Consider the following 17,600-nt stretch of genomic DNA (forward strand, 5'->3'; position numbering starts at 1 on the left):
ATCCCCAAGGCTGGGGAGAGCCCCAGAAGGGTGCTGGTGGTTTGTTTCTTGTCTGATCAAGGTGGGAGTGCTCTCCAGGATGAGTTCAGTCCCACTCCGATGTCCAGTTGCAGGGAAAGAATTTTTTAGTTCCTCATTATCCTGCCACTTTTGCTCCCATTTAAAATGAAATCCAGTTGGGTGTTTCAGTGTGGCTCTTGTTGCCCTGGCAGACTAGGACACAAGACCAACCTTGCTTGCTTTGTCTTTCCTACTGGGGGCACAAGGCTGCTGATCAGACACCCTGACTGCTGTTCGTGGCTTTGCGAAAGCCTTTTTAAACAAAGGTTTCCCCTTTTAGTGCTTCACTCTCCTTCCTCTTATGTGTTTCAACGCTGTTGTGTTACGAAGAGGGTGAGGAGTATTTAACGACTCCCACCAGAGGACCCTACTCTCAGCTGAAGCTCCTAACTCCCCCCTGGTGGATCAAGGATATGATTTATAAAAGGTGTGCTGCAGGGCACATAGATAAGACACCAGTTATCCAACTGGGAGTGCAGATAGGGAAATCACTAGATGTGCACTCACGTTGTACTCTACACAGTACATGCGTGTGTGTAAAGGACATGTTTCACTCTAACTCCATTTCATGTTTCTTCTCCATCTTGAGGAATGCTGATGTCCTATCTTTATTCCTCACTTGTGATTTGTAAGGAGTTATCAAGATTAAGTGCTGTCCTTTTCTCTCTTATAAGAAGAGAGTGCTTGAGCCTGTTGATTAAACACATCCCTTGCTTTTCCCTGTTCAGGCACAAATTTCCAGACTCAGACTCTGAATGTAATTTCTGTTCTTCCCACACCACGTGCGTGTTGCAGAATTTTACTGTCACATTCCAAACGTGCAGTAAAAACTTTTGCAAGTTATTAACAGTCGTGATGGGTACTTCAGTTTTGACTGCTTTAGCCTTTTGGATTGGTCTCTTTTGGTTTTGTTGATATTGTTTTCTTTTGTTAATGAGAGATTCTAACCCTTGGAGATGTGGAGAAAAATGGGTTGAGGCAGAATTGCATGGGGCAGCCTTTCTCTTTGGCAAGTCAAATGGCCCAGGGGAGCCAGCCCCAGAAAAGGGGCCCTCAGCTCCCCCAACCCTCCTCCTCCTTCCACGTGAGAGCATCTTCCAGGCCACTCCCAATGAAGCCGCCTTTGGCCACGCATGGGCCACTCCATCACAGAGGCTTGCTGAGGTCACAGTGGCCACCACTGCCCCACCTTTGCTCCGGGCCCTATAAAACAGACCCCCTGCAGCTGGCCCACCATTCGCTGAGCTTCTGGGCCCTCTGGCAGCCAGCCTGTGTGGCGGGAAGACGACCAGAAGCAGTAAGGCAAGCGGCAGCCTCCTCGGTGTGAGAGGACAGCGATGCAGTCCAAGGAAGCACCGAGCAGGAAGGCAGCTAACAAGAAGAAGTGTCGTGGGCAGAGGGATAGCGCCCGCAGCACAACTGACACCAGTGCTCAGGGGACCTCTGGCACGCAGCCCACAGACACTTACAGGCGGTACCACTGGCACTGCAACGAAGCGGGGAACAGGCCGCCCCCTCAGTCGTACAGCGACAGGGGGCCTGGGCCTAACCATCGGTGCAGTGATGGTGTGGAGCGAAGGCAGGAGCGTCAGCTGGACAGCCGTGTGGAGCACAGGCGTGCCTATCATCCAGAACACAGTGCGGGACCCAGCCATGGCCATAAAACAGATGGCAGTGTCGAACCCATGCATGGAAATCAACCGGACGGTGGCATGGGATCTAGGCATGGATCTGGACGACCCCCTGGTTCAGCACCCTGGCCTGAAAACATTCCAGATGCAAGGCGTCCTGTTTGGGCAGTCCCAGGCAAGGACTGGCTTATCCTCCTGCCAAACACCATGGAGCCCATGGAGATGGATCCACCAAAAGATGTGGAGGAGCCAATGGAAGTGGATCCACCTCGGCCAGATCAGACCTGCGACTACCCTGGCATTTCTTCTCTCTCTGCCATCAGAGCGCACCAGCAGCGTTGCAGGAGTGCCCGGCGAGCTCCCTACTCATTGCGCAGGCTCCATCCCAAGCATTAGCTTGGAGCTACCAAACACCATGGATGTCGTGCAGGCTTACCGGCAAGATGTCCCGGCAATAAAGAACTGTGTTGCCGATTCTCAGGGGTTGCGTGAGTGCTTCTTTCCCATCCCCCAGCCCTTGTGCAAGAGGTGGCATCCCTTCCACACAAAGCCTCGAGGAAGAAGACGAGAGGACCCAGCTCCCTTCGGGCTGCTGCACTGGGGTGACAGGAGTAGTCCCCGAGGGCCACCATGCGCCTTTAACATTAATGAAAATAGACTGACGGGTGAAAATAGTAGTGTGTAAGCAATTATGGGTGGCTAATTTCTTATATTAGGAGTGAATTTCTATATCTGAGTAATTGGTAACAACAGACATGGAGAAGGCTGAGGTACTCAGCAACTTCTTTGCCTCCGTTGCACTGGTAGACGGGCTTCCCAAGTCTTTCAATTCCCTGAACCTATAGATTGAGGCTGGGGGATCAAAGTCCCACCCACTGTAAGCGAAGAGCAGGTTTGAGACCACCTGATGAATATAAACAGGTACAAGTCTATGAAATCTGATGACATGAATCCCAGGGTCCTGAGGGAACTGGCTGATGTAATTGCCAAGCCTCTCTCCATCATAGTGGAAAAATCCTGGCATTCGGGCGATGTCCCTTTTGAGTGGAAAAAGGGAAACGTCATGCCCCTACTCTTCAACAATTAAAACAATTAGGAGACATTTCTTCTCAGAAAGAGCGGTCAGGCATTGGAAGGGGTTGCCCAGGGAAATGGTCAAGTCACCGTCCCTGGGGGTGTTCAATGAAAGGGTGGACCTGGTGCTTAGGGACATGCTTTAGTGGGTGACGTTGGTGGTAGGGGGATGGTTGGACCAGATGATCTTGGAGGTCTTTTCCAACCTTAATTTTTCTGTGATTCTATTTGTTCCCTGAGAAGAAAAATAAATGAATACACCTGACTCAAGGGATGAATATGGTAACCATATTCTCTAAAACCCTGAAATGTACTTCTGTGGGCCAGTACGGAATATGAGATAGGCATGGCTTTCCATTTTAAGTAAACACTGATAGTTTATATTTCTTACAGCAGACCAAACACTGGGGATCTGTCTGCATTACAGTTATCTTGAATTACAATATTATGATGTTACTCAGCTAATTTAAGGAAATCTTTCACATGAATGCACTATAGCCAAAAGACATCAGTTGCATTTCATAGCTTTTTAGTTCCTTCCTAAGATAATGGTTCTTAAAGTTGGGGGTTGGGGGAGATGTAGAGAAGAAAAAAGGAGAGTTTAAAAAAAAAAATGTTTATTATCCCTACTAAACCGATAAAGCTCCTAAAGTTCCCAAAGAGGTCTCTCCTGATAACCATGTGAAATGCATGCTCCTTGAGTCATATGCGGAAAGCAGCAGCAAGCAAGCAGGGATGAGAGTAGAGGCTTGCCACGTACCCTGTATGTGTGCAGTTTGTGAGGAGCGTGTTCCTTTTGCACCAGTGACCAGACTGTGCTTTTTCTTCCTGGGGGAACTGAGGCTGCCAGTTTAAAAGAGTTGGGGTTGGTTGCAGTATCTGGGCTGCAGTTACCGAGGGGAGACAGAAGGTCTCTCTTTTCCCTGGATGAACCCTGGTCTAACGATGGGGGAGGGCTGACCACAGAAACAAGCTTGAAAAGGGTAAGGGGGCCCTGGAGTTCAGAAAATATCTTCTCTAAACTAGGTAAGAAGGATAGAAGTTAATCTTAAATTGAACGGGCAGAACTAACTTTACAGGAGCTTTGCATGGAGGATGGCCAGTAAACAAAATGCCATTTAGCCAGTTTTGGGGCAAGACAGAGAGTGGAGAAAATGTTTAAGTATTGAAAAGGGAGGTGTGGATACCTATGGATTAGAAAGTTAACTATTAAATAAAAACAGTCAGATGTAAAAGTTTGAGAACAATGTCTCCAAGGAATGGTAGAGCTATAAACTACACAGGTTTGTGAGGCCATCAAAATATGGGGCAAATTTCTTCCCCTTCTGTTTGAAATTTTCAGTAAATCTTGTGATTAAAACAAAACAACTCGTATTTGTGAAAAGTGAGTAATTATCCACTGTGGGGACAGCTGGAATGCAGGTGGATGTAAAGTGTGTTACACTATTGAGAGGAATAATGGCTGGAGTATATACCAAGGGACACTGCTGCATCCTCAGACTTCTGAAATTATAAATCTCAATTATTTATCATGATTGATTATTTTCACTGTGTATTTTTCCCTGTCATCCTTAACATTTAGCTTTCAGATTTTTTTCGCATTTCTTCTAATGTGAACAATGCTCAGTGACTGCAGAAATGCTCTCGAACTTTAGCCAAAGCTATCAAGCAGATTTAAGTATGGTCAGTGCCTGAAATTGTTTAAGGAAGAGTTTAACCTTTCTGTTTGTTTGTTTTAATCATCTGTGATATTGCAGAGCATCCTCTTACAAGATTCTTCTGCTTTTCTAGTGTTCTCCAATATGTTTACTTTACTTCTTGGGGGGTTCTTCTGTATTTAGTATTTGCATGATTTCACCTGGAAGCAAATTGCTTTGAATCTTATTTTATCTAGTTCAGTCCAGGTTTTCCAAGTAGATGTGTCATAGAGATCGATAAGGAAATTGTTACAAGGCACTTTGTGCATTCTTTTACCTCTCAAGGCTTTCCGGCATTTGCATGCTGGATTGTGCAGCCCGAGCATGGAAGCTATAAATAGAATGCCTGATGCAGTGAGGCAGCTATGCCACAGTGGCCTTGGAAATCTCAGCTCTCACCTGTAACTCTGCATTCACATTCCCACTGTCCTCGCTCTCTTGCAGTAGCAGGATGCAAAAGAGACATAAATGATTGATTGCTGCTGGTGGTGTCTAAAGTCTGAGTGTGTTAAATTTGATGGAGCAACGAAGAAAAGAGTAAGCTGTGAAGCTGCTCCAATCAAAAAGGGGTAGGGATGTAATAATTGCAGTTATTGCAGTACATTAGATTTTGGTTGTTTGCAGAGGTGACTTTTAAACTGAAATTAATGTAATTACCAACTTTAAACTTTTTTTTAAATCCTTTCTTTTTCACAGAAGTTGCTTTAAAATTTGTCATCATTTAATGTACTTGTATGTGTGGAAGTACTATAGAGAGTACATGTTTACATTTTTAAAACATGTCTTGTTTTTTTACAGTGTGAAAAATTCAAACTATTGTCTCCCATCATATACTGCTTATAAGAATTATGATTATTCAGAGCCAGGAAGACACAATGAACAACCAGGCCTATGTGGCCTGAGTAACTTGGGGAATACATGTTTCATGAATTCAGCAATTCAGGTATGTACTTTAGAATAAAATGAGCTTGTCTTATTATTTGGAAACAAATATGTTGTTATATCTTGCCATGTTTGGAAACTAACATTAAAAGACTCCATTAAGAAGCAGGATAGGATCAATACTGAGAAATAATACAACTATATTTGTGTATTGGGAAAACTGATTTATGTAGCTGCGTTCATTGTTTCCCATGTTTCTTGTAGTGGGGAAAGTCGTCACTGTCAGAAAGAGATTTGACTGGCATTTTAGATGAATGAACGTTTAAGTGGGATTCATTGATTTTGTAATGATTGCCATGCAGGCATGTTTTGAAAAATACTTTTTCATTTTGAGATATGCTAGTGTATTGGTTGTAGAGCTAAGGTGTCAAAAAGTAGATGACCAGTGGATTACTAGGCCTTAATTTCTAATCAATTGTTATGGGCTTTTAGTGCACAGGTTAACATGGAGAGAACCTTCAAATGTATTTCCGCATCACCCCTGTCCTTTGAATAGTCACTATTTCATAGATGAGATATTTTACAGGAATTTAAAAGCTAGTTTCCTTGCTATGGTTGCAATAGAAATACTAGTATACCTGTACTCCTGCCAGGACAAGAAAAAAAAAGTGAAATGACTACTTTTTTTTTTTTTTTTAAAGTGGAAGCTGCAGTGGGATAATCACAGAATCACAGAATGGTTTGGGTTGGAAGGGCCCTTAAAGCCCACCCAGCTCCACCCCCCTGCCATGGGCAGGGACACCTCCCACCAGACCAGGTTGCCCAAAGCCCCATCCAGCCTGGCCTTGAGCACCTCCAGGGATGGGGCACCCACAGCTTCTGGGCAACCTGCGCCAGTAGCTCACCACACACACAGTGAAGAATTTCTTCCTTATTTCTAGTCTAAATCTACCCTTATTTAGTATAAAAACATTACCCCTTGCCTTGTCACTACACTCCCTGATAAGGAGTCTCTCCCCATCTTACCTGTAGGCCCCCTTTAAAGGAAGTTTGCTATGAGGTCTCCCCAGAGCCTTCTCTTCTCTAAATTAAATTCATTAATGATCAGGAAGACCCAATAATTTAGCTTGTTTCTGTTTAATTCTGGAACTCAAGTTTTTGTCACCAAAGCAGTCTTAGGTCAAAAAACTGTGAAGTGTATTTAAACTCTTTTTCATGTTTTTTCCTATTGAGTATAAGGATCCTGGGTCTTTACCAAGCATACTTCATATTTAATCTCCGTAGTCATCACAGGGGTTCCTGACTTACACTGAATTTCTTCTTTAGCCTGTTCAGGAAAGAAGTAGTTTCAGATAACGTTTGTAAGCTAAGTTTATGAAGTTGCTGAAATTTGTTCAGAGGAAGAAATGTTCCAGAGATACATAGCCTATGTAGGTTTTCTATCTTTTTTTGTATATAAAATCAAAGAATAATTTGGGTTAGAAGGGATCTCAGAATGATCATAGGTCCAGCCTTCTGCATGCATCCATTGACTGTAGTCCTGTCACTGTGTACCTCTGAGAAGTGTCTGGCTCTACATTGTCCATAGCCTCCCATTAGGTAGCTGCAGACAGAAATGCGCTTTAGGAGAGTGGAAGATACACCAGGGGGTCATGCTGCCATCCAGAGGGACCTCCACGGTTTGTATAAATGTGCTGAAAAGCATCTCATGAAGTTCAGCAAGGAGAAGTGTAAAGTCCTGCATGTGGGCAGGAAAAGCCCCAGGCATCAGTAATTGTTTGGTGCTACACAGCTGGAAAGCGGCTTTGGAGACAAGGATGTAGACATCCTGGTAGACACTAAGGGGAACATGAGCCAGCGATGTGCCTTCTCCACTAAGAAAGCTAATGGTATAGAAGGCTAATGCTATTCTTGGCTGCATTAAGCAAAGTATTGCCAGCAGGTGGAAGAGGTGATCCTTCCCCTCTACCTAGCACTGGTGTGGCTGCACCTGGAGTATTGTGTCCAGTTCTCGGCCCCCCAAGTACAGGAGAGACCTGGATATACTGGAGAGAGTCCAACACAGGGCCACCAAGATGGTGAAGGGCCTGGAGCACCTCTCCTATAAGGAGAGGCTGAGAGAGCTGGGACTGTTCAGCCTGGAGAAGCGGAGCCTCGGGGAATCTTGTCAATGTGTATAAATACCTGAAGGGAGAATGCAAAGAAGACGGAACCAGTGGTGTCCAGTGCTGAGAACAGAGGCAGTGGGAACAAACTGGAAAACAGGAGGTTCTGTCTAAACATCAGAAAGCATTTATTTACTGTGCAAGTGGCACATTATTTACTGAGCACTGGCACAGGCTGCCCAGAGAGGCTGTAGAGTCTCCTTCTTGGAGATCTTCAAAAGCCACCTGGACGTGGTCCTGGGTGGCCTGCTCTGGGTGTCCTTGCAGGGTCTTGGACCAGATGAGCTCAAGAGGTACCTGCCAACCTCAACCATTCTGTGATTCTATGAATAAAATTCTGTATGTAACCTCTCTTGATTATTGAATTGCATCATCATACTACTTACTATAAAGTAAAAAATTAAGAGTATATTCTTGTGTCTAGTGAGTGAGTCAGAATCAACTTAGAGGCTTAAGAATATTCTTAGTACGTAGCAAAACACTTTTTAAATGAAACTTCTCTATCAGGCTAGACTGATTAAAAACAAAGCTAATTTTGATTGTAAAACAGATAAGCTTCAATTTGTATACATGTAGATATAAAAACTTTTAGGTGAGAATGATTAGCATGGGTTATTGTGCTTAGGTATCTTATACAGCTTATTACACTTTACATCAGCATCCCACTGTGTTAACAGGATTTCGAAAATATATTCTGATGTTTACGTTCCAAAACAAGCCAGCCTTCATTGCTTTTCATTTCTATCTAAAGAATCGAGTGTTTAAATAAGAATTACAAGGAACTGTAGTGTAAGCGAATAAACAGAATTTTGCTGATTCACAAGACAGTGCTGTGGTAAGAAAATTAAAAGGACTCGTGTTTTTTGAGCAATGCAGCTTTTAGTTTGGCTTGCTACCATTCATTTGTCCTTGGCAGTACATTTATTTCAAATGCATTACTTGGCAGCTTTCTTTGCAAGGAAGTGTGACGTATCTTTCGGTTCTATCTACTATATCTCTCAAGGAAAGGATTTTTCAGAGTTTAATGTTATCCAAGAAATCCATGAAAATGCTTTTTATTGGGAGTATGACATGTTATTAACATGCTACAGTTTCATACACTGCAAAGTCTACTGTCTTTTTCCTTTTGCAACCACTTAAATTTTGCATTTTTTCCAATTATGTTTTCAGTTACACTGAAACTGTAGATTTTACTGTGTTAATTTGCCATTACTTCTGCCTTCTACTGTTAACGGGCTAACATTTGCTTATTCAGGCTAAAGGTATTTAGTGCTTGCTTAGTAATGTGTAACACCTATGGCCAAAGCGCTGTGAACACATTTGATCTTGGAAGCAAAGAGGGGATGGGCTCAAAGAGGGGGGGGTGTTGATTGGAAACAAGGGAATTGTGCTTGGGAATATTGGATGCTGTAGTCTTTGACCTGGATGATGGAGTATGCCGTACCCTCGGCAAGTTTAGATATGATACAAAACTGGTAGTAGTGGCTGACACACCAGATGGGTGTGCTGCCATTCAGAGGGATCTCCGCAGGCTGGAGAAATGGGCAGACAGGAGCCTCATCAAGTTTCATACAAGGAAATGCAAAGTCATGCACGTGGCAAGGAATAACCCCCGGCATCAGTACACACTGAGGGAGGAATGGAGGCCAACCATCTGGAAAGCAGCTTGGCAGAGAAGCACTTAGGGTCCTGGTGAACGAAAAACCGAGCATGAGCCAGCAATGTGCCCTTGGGGCAAAGGAGCCCAACAACCTCCTGGGCTGTATTAGGAGGAGCACTGCCAGCAGGTCAAGGGAGGTGAGCCTTGTCCTCTTCTCAGCACTTTACCCTGACGAGACGCACCTGGAGTGCTGGGTTCAGTTCTGGGCTCCCCAGTACAGGAGAGACTGGGACATAATGGAGCAATTGAAAGGTGACAAAGATGATTAAGGAACTAGTTAACTCTGTCATTAAATAGTTTGATGTAGAGTTTTAAGTGCTGGAATAATTTCCAGTTACATTCATGTACGTTCTGTTGCAAAAGCTCTGTCTTGATCCCTTCCATTCAGTCAGTGCTGAAGTATATTCAATGTAGCTTCCTGGAACAGAAACAAAGAATAGTTTATCCACTTCTGCTGACTCCCACTTTTCTCTGCTCTTCGTTCTACCCACCCAGCACTGAGATTGCATTTTCTGAAGTATTGCTGTACTGCCACCTGTGGATCTTTCCTATGTATTGCTTTGCCCTTTTGTGTGATGATAGTATTAAGATCTTAGTGGGTAAAGTTTTTTTTTCTTTTGCTGTGAAAACCTGAGAATTCACAGTTTTCACTTTGTGAAGCAAAAATAGGAAAAGATTAAAGTATTTTTTAAACAAAAACACTTCATATGTTTTTTATAATTTTTTTGTTGTTTGTTGTTGTTTTGTTTTGTTTTGTTTTTGCCATCACTATGATTATGTATACTTTTGAACAACAGTTGTTGAGAACTTTGAAATGGAGTATTTCAGGAAATGTCTTCAGAAAGCTGAAAAGCATTCCTTTTATGGTTAGTTCATAGAATCACAGAATGGCTTGATTTAGAAGGGACCTTAAAAATCACCTAGTTCCAGCCTCCCTGCCATAGGCAAGGATGCCACCCACTAGATCAGGTTGCCCAGGGCCTCATCCAACCTGGCCTTGAACACCTCCGGAGATGGGGCATCCACAGCTTCTCTGGGCAGCCTGTTCCAGTGCCTTACCACCATCCAAGTGGAGAGTTTCCTCCTAACCTCTAATCCTAAATCTCCCCTCTTTCAGTTTAAAACTGTTCCCCCTTGTCCTGTCATCTGATTGAGCAAAGAGTCACTCTTTTTTATAAGCCTCCTATAAGTACTGAAAAGCCACAATGAGGTCACTCCGGAGCCTTCTCTTCCTTAGGCTGAACAGCCCCAGCTCTCTCAAGCCTTTCTTCGTAGGAGAGGTACTTCAGCCCTCTGATCATCAGTGTTACAGCTATGATTTTATCCAAACAAAACATAATGCTTTTCACCAAAACCTCAAATTAGTATGTTTTTATTGTTCTGTTTCAGTTGCCATAGGCATACAGAGTCTGGGTCAGAGTGTATTAGCTGAATGTTTTTGTCACCACATCTGATACTAAGCTCTTCAGACAAAAGTAGGACAGACAGGTGTAAAGTAATTCACCTCTTCTACAACTGGGATCTCTTTTTCAGTCAGTCAACTCTTGGTCTCATATTAGGCAGCTGAAATAGGAAACTTTAGTGTCCCTTGTGTAAAATTTGTATTAAGTAGGGCAGCTCAAGAAGCATGATACCTATATGAATACCCAATGTTTAGCTTAATTTCATGATCTCATTGTCTCCTTCTCATTTCCACAGTTTACTGGCGTAATAGGTAATTTGCTTTGAAGTTTTATTATCACTCCCATATAATATCCCCTATGAGATGTGAATAAGTATTTCCTGGTTACCTTAGTATCATAGGATAATGCAGATTAGAAGGGACTTTAGGAGGACACTGGTGCAACCTCCAGCACAAAGGAAGGTCAGATTTGAGGTCAGAAAGTGTTGCCAAAGGTTTTACCCAGTTGAGTCCTGAAAACGTCCAAGAAGGGAGGCTGCACAACCTCTTTGGGCAACTGGCTCCACTGTTTACTGTCCACATGGTGAAAACTTTTTACCTTGCATTGAACCAACAGAGATTAAGGGTCTAAGCCCATTGTTTCTTGTCCTCCTGCTATTTAACAGTGTTCCATCTTCTCACTAATCTCTCTGAGATACTAAGAGGTTGCTGTTGGGTCCCCCTGAAACAGTTTCTTCTCCAAGCCGAACAAGCCTTGATGCTTCACCATCTCCTCACAGGGCAAGTGCTCCAGCCCACTGTCTGTCTTGGTGGCTCTCTTTCTTCATACGTTTTACTTCCTTTTTTATCAGTTAAACAATCAGATCCTCATAACTGTAAGAATGTTTCAGTACTTAAGGTATGGTTTTAGAGGAGGATAGCTTGACTTTTTAGTTTTCAATCCATGTGGAAGTTTGGATGGACATGGATGACAGGTAGAATCACTAAAAAGATAATAGTTTAGTGTTGGAATTAAAATATTCTAGTGAGGCTACAGAACTAATATGTATTGGGCTTACATGGCAGGGTTTTGGTAGTGGTGTGCTGCAGGGCTGGCCTTTGTGAGAAGAGTCAATCAGCTGCCCCATAAGGGCATCGTGACAAGGGCCAGTTTCAGCTGGCTCCAAAGGGACCTGCTGCTGGCTAGAGCTGAGCCAGTGGGTGATGCTGGTTAGGCCTCTGGGAGAGGAGATTGAAGAAGGGGAAAAAAAACTGCTGGGCAGCAGCATCTGGGAGAGTGACAAGCAAGAACCAGCCCTGTGGGCCCAAAGGTCAGTGCAGCAGGAGAGCAGGAGGTGCTCCAGGCACGCAGCAGCAGTTCCCCTGCGGCCTGTGGAGAGGCCCCTGGTGGAGCAGGCTGTCCCCCTGCAGCCCACGGGTCCCACACGGAGCAGATCTCCACGCTGCAGCCCGTGGAGGAGCCCCCGGTGGAGCAGGTGGATGTGGCCTGGAGGAGGCCGCGGCCCATGGAGAGCCCCCGCAGGAGCAGGCCCCGGGCCGGAGCTGCAGCCCGTGGAGAGGAGCCCACGCAGGAGCAGGGGTCTGGGGGCAGCTGCCGCCCGTGGGGGACCCGTGCTGGAGCAGTTTGCTCCTGGGGGATGGACCCCGTGGTACGGAGCCATGTGGGAGCAGTTCTTGAAGAGCTGCTGCCTGTGGGCAGCCCCTGCAGGCTCAGTTCGGGAAGGACGGCATCCCGTGGGAGGGACCCCACGAGGGAGCAGGGGCAGAGAGTGAAGGAGCAGGGGAGATGAAGTGTTAGGGACTGACCACAGCCCCCATTCCCCCTTCCCCTGCGGTGCTTGGGAGGAGGAGGTAAAATAGGGTAGATGGGAGGAAGGTGTTTTTAGTTTGCTTTTAGTTTCTTACTGCTCTAGCTTGTTAGTAATAGGTAATAAATTACATTAGCCTCCTTGTGCTGAGTCTTTTTTGCCTGTGACAATAATTGTTGAGTGATCTCCCTGTCTTTATCTCAAGTCCTTTTCATCATATTTTCTCCCCCATTCCTTTTGAGGAGGGGGAGTGAGAGAGCAGTTGTGGTGGAGCTCAGCTGCCCAGCTGGGTAAAACCACCACAGTAAAGCACTAAAAATAATCTTTATTGTTCGGTTTCCTGTGCTTCTTAATGCTTCCCACACGCTGCCAGTTACACCTATGCTTTCTAAACAGTGGACTCTGACAGTCTTTATAAATTGTTAGCTCTCCTTTTTGACTCAGTAGTTTATAGAGTTTTTATGGACTGTTCGTGTGCACGTACATCAACAGGGAGTACAGTGTTGCATAATGCAGCTGATGCACAAAGTGCATGAAGCATTGTTTTGTCCAGTTGCATTGTTTGATCTAGATTTCTTGGAGGTTGATTATGATGCTCTCATAGTGATTACGTATGCAGTTGTTATCTGCAGATTGTTCTGCTACAGATTTTTTTTTTCCTTTTTCCAAGTAATTAATATGCAGTGTGGAACTCTAATTCCAGTGTTAACCTTTGTCATGTTGAAGACTGATACTTCTGTGGCTTGTCTTATAGTTGGTGATTGGTCTTGGAGTTTCTGCATTGTTGCATTCTTTTTTTTTCCTGTGATCACCCAGCTCAACTACTAGTTTGGGTTCAAAGAGTAAACACTTTTCTTTACGGAAGTTTTGTTGATTAAGTAAAGCTTATGGAGACTGCAGTGCCTGAAATTAAGTGCCATTCTGTTGACTTGTTAGTTCACAAAGTTTTCTGTAGTTTTACCGTATTTGTTTAGCTGTTGTTATTTTCTGTTATTCTTCATCCATTGGTATATATGCTAGTTTACCTATCTCTGTGTTTTTGAAACAAAAAAACGTAGGTTGAACAGAGCATGTAAATCTGGTGACTTTGCTGTCTAGTAGATTGCCTTGGTTGTAATAACTCCTTTTAACTGATGCTTTCTATAGGGCTTCCTTGATACCTACAATATATTACATCAGAAGGAGAAAATAAGAATATAGGCTTCCTTTCAAATTGGCTTCTGGATGCTTTGTTTCCCCTTCTGGTGTTAGTCATGATCTTAAACAGGCCTTCTTGGCCAGTCTTTTCAAGAAGTAAACATGCTTGCAGTTATTTAGCTTTGTCAATTATGTTGATATGTTATGCATCAGTGGATATGTGGCCAACTGTATTCTTTTAGGAGTTACTCTTCTAAAACTTGTGGTATCTGAGATTGTAGAAAAGATGGCAGCTCTCCATCTCAGAAATTGCCACGTTCAGGTAGATACTTGTGCATTCCAGTTCTTCTGTTAATGTCATCTTACACTGGAATGTGGAAATAGTTATAAAGAAAAAGGGAAATGTACTATAGTAATCTTCCTGCCTTATATGTACAGATATAAATGAATATTCTGAGAAAGAGACAAAACTAATTTTTCAGGTGAAAAGTGGAAAAACATATATTTGTTTTTTTGGTGAAACAACACACGGTCAGCACGTTAAGTGTAGTGCTTTACTAAAAATATATAGAAAAATTTGCTATTTCTGCATTATTTAGTTCCTTGTTCTGGACATTCCTCACACTAAGCTGATCAGCTGAACTGATTTGATCTCCTAAACCAGCCCAAAAGTAATCCAGACCAGAAGAAAAGTGAGGAGGAAAAATAGTTTTTTGACAGGTTAGTGAGATAAATATGTTTATTGTGCAATCAGATGACTATCAGAACCAGCAGAGAACATGCATTTTTACGTGAGCTGTAGTTTATAGTTAGTTTAGCATTGTTTGCACTGTACTGTTTCCAGTTATGTGGCAGAACTTGGAAATCAACCCACTCATTCAGGTTGATACTAAAAATAATCTGTTGAAAGCTCTGACCATTTCTCTGTGGCTTTGAGAGACCAAGTGTTTCTCTAACTCTTAGCTGTGTGGATCGGTTCAGAACTGACGACATAGGTCTGTGAGGTCGGGGGATCTTGGGATGACCACTAACAGGAATAAAACCTCTTTGCCATTTGGCAAGAGAAAAATGAGCTTTTGTCAATGCTCTGTCTACAAGGGCCCATAACATAAGGATATTTTTTGTAATGTTCATGGCTTGTGAAAGCCTCAGGTGATGAGGGAAAGAGAGGAAGGAGTGTGAAATGGCCATGAAACTCAGCTCTCTCTAGCATATAACTGGTTTTTCTTTGAAATATTTCACAAGTGTAACAGGAAAAAAATAGAATAACTTTTTTTGCCCTGCTTAATAAACTTGTAATTCTGCCAGTCTCAGTTGTTGCATCTTGCACAGTAACGTATGTGGACCAAAATTTTTGTGTCCCCCCACCCTTTTTTTTTTTTTTTACAGAGAGGCAGGTGAGACTGATGAAATATCTGATCTTTCTTAGAATCTTTAATAGAATAAAGAATGCAGAAAGCCTAATAATATGTGATGAAAAAACTTCATTAAATCTATAATGCTGAGGCATTTCTGAGTGCTGGAAACATTGTTTGTGGTGGGTTTTTTTGAAATGCAAGGAGTAGCACACACAAATTCAAAGTAGTTTCCTAAAATTGTAAATGATAGTGCAGTGATTACATCCTGTTATTTCTAAGTGCTGTCAGAAAAGAGAAACTGGTAGAGAGGATAAATGATTATCTCAGTCTAAACTAAGGCCCTTGCTTTCCTTGAGCTACTTTTAGCAATGAACAGCTTCACAAAATTTAAAAGAACATGTTTCACAAAACTTAAAAGAACATAGAAAGGTCTGCGCTAATTCTGATCCAGAGTCTGGTCCATTCAGCATAGTTTATTGTTCTCAACAGCATCTAGAAGCAGATGCCTTGGAGGAGAAGGAATTGGGCAAACATCCTCACGTTCCCTTCCTTCCTACCCCTGCCAAAAAGTGTTTCCAACAATTTCCAGCTCACTTTTTTTTCTGATATTGCATACTTTGATTTAATAAGCCCCACTGGCAATCTTTTCCAAGTACTTTTTATTGTTGCTGACACCTTGTAACTTTGTGCATTTATAACATCTTTCAGCAAGGAGTTTCATAGTGCTGCTATTCATTTGTCCACCACCTTCTGTTTTTTTTGTGTTCTGGAAGAACCACCTTCTGTTTGTTTTGAACCTGGATAGAAATTATGTTGTCACACTGTGGTTGGTTGGTTTACTGTGTAAAATAAATTCTGACATAAAGCTTTCAAGAAACATCATCCATACATGACTTGTGATGATAGCCATAGCCAGTCTTGGTTTAAAATCATTATTTCTGGAAAAAAAAAAATATTTTTTTCCTTTCTGGCACTAAGCATTACAGTGCAAAGTATTTTTTATGACTACTTTAGCAAACTTCAAATGTATTTTTTGTTTTTTTTTAGAATTAATTCAATCATTCTAAAGATTCTGTATTTCTATTTACAGTGTCTGAGCAACACCCCTCCTCTTACAGAATATTTTCTCAATGATAAATACCAAGAAGAGTTGAATTTTGACAATCCTTTGGGAATGCGGGGTGAAATAGCAAAATCTTATGCAGAGCTCATCAAGCAAATGTGGTCAGGAAAATACAGTTATGTTACCCCAAGAGCATTTAAGGTTAGTGCGGAATTTAACCTGAATGTAAAATGTTAGGTTTGTTTTTGTAGTTTAAGCATTCAAAACTTACAAAAATATGCAACAATAAGAATTTGAAGTAATATTCAACTGTGTGTTGTCCATTCATGTATTTAAATATATATCCAAGTGGGTTTGTTTTGTTTGTTTGTTTTGTTTTGTTTTTGTTGTTGATGTTTTGTTTTAACAAACAATTAATTGTGTCAACTGTCATTGTGGTTTGGTCTTTGTAAATTAATTTTGATTTCCTGTCTCTATTGAAAAGCTTATCTTCTTAAAGTTTTATCTTTTCAACTTTATGCTGTAGCATCTCAGAAGTAGCTGTTCTGTATAATAATTAAGATGCTAGAAGTATTTCTGTTTTTCTTTTTAGACACAAGTGGGACGATTTGCACCACAATTTTCTGGTTATCAGCAACAAGATTGTCAAGAGCTACTGGCTTTTCTCTTGGATGGCTTACATGAGGATTTGAATCGAATTAGGAAAAAGCCTTATATTCAGTTAAAAGATGCAGATGGGAGACCAGACAAGGTAGTATTTTTGGTGTTTGACTTCTTGGTTTTAGTCAAAGCTATAAGTTGCAAGACACTTTTACATCATTGTGCGTTGAAGGGTTGGGACATTGATGAGGAGTTGCTTTTTCTGGAAGAGACTTCAGAAAATAAGCCAAGACCTTAAAGTGGAGATCTTACTCAAGTATATGTGTACACTTCTATTTTATTTGAAGGGAAGCGAGGGAGGTTTTAAATGCTTTTTGTTCAATTCAGTGCTGAGTTCAGTTGGAAAAACAATTTCCATTCTGTTGTTCCTTTATTTTTATGTCTGTAGTATGCAGTGTTCTGTCTTCAAGACTCTTAGTTCAGGGAAACTCCTCTGGCATTGAGCTACAAACATACAAGTTATTACTCTTGTAGTATGAGGAACTACAGATGGGATTTTGAGTTTTATGTTCTTATGTCCTGCCCCAAGCCTCCTGAAGTCTCTCTCAGGATTTGCGATGCCCAAAATTGAAAGGATCTCTGTCCTAGGAAAAGCATATGTCATTTGAACTGTGATCTTGGTAGTAGTAACATACCTTACAGAGTTCTTTGGAGTAAGATTTTAATGCCTTGGTGGTAACTTAGACTGTTCCATCAATACCATAATTAGTAATTCTTGCTATTCGTTTGCTACTGCTGTATCATAACCCAAGACGTGTTTTAATTACAGGTGGTTGCCGAAGAAGCCTGGGAAAACCATTTAAAAAGAAATGATTCCATCATTGTAGATATATTTCATGGCCTTTTTAAATCCACCCTAGTCTGTCCTGAATGTGCTAAGATTTCTGTAACCTTTGATCCATTTTGTTATTTGACACTTCCATTACCCATGAAAAAAGAACGCACTTTGGAAGTTTATTTAGTTAGAATGGATCCATTAGCTAAGCCTATGCAGGTAAGCCTC

General features: G+C 42.2%; 1 protein-coding gene across 4 annotated transcripts in view; it reads left to right on the top strand.

Moving 5' to 3' along the window:
* Window positions 1–17,600, top strand: part of USP15 (ubiquitin specific peptidase 15) — a 74,112-nt gene that overhangs the window by 46,449 nt on the left and 10,063 nt on the right. For 3 of the 4 annotated variants that reach the window (XR_014571271.1, XM_083794996.1, XM_083794997.1), the window contains 4 exons: window positions 5,261–5,405; window positions 15,965–16,138; window positions 16,530–16,688; window positions 17,367–17,591. Coding sequence is in view for 2 of the 4 variants with exons in the window: in XM_083794996.1 (XP_083651122.1) it covers window positions 5,261–5,405; window positions 15,965–16,138; window positions 16,530–16,688; window positions 17,367–17,591 (703 nt within the window). In the remaining 2 variants the exon portion in view is untranslated. Of the gene's footprint in view, window positions 1–5,260; window positions 5,406–15,964; window positions 16,139–16,529; window positions 16,689–17,366; window positions 17,592–17,600 lie in introns of those variants that run through there. The other variant, XM_083794998.1, reaches the window with a different exon arrangement.

The sequence above is a fragment of the Anser anser genome (genome assembly GCF_964211835.1).
Source record: "Anser anser genome assembly, chromosome: 1".
NCBI classification, from domain to species: Eukaryota; Metazoa; Chordata; class Aves; order Anseriformes; family Anatidae; genus Anser; species Anser anser.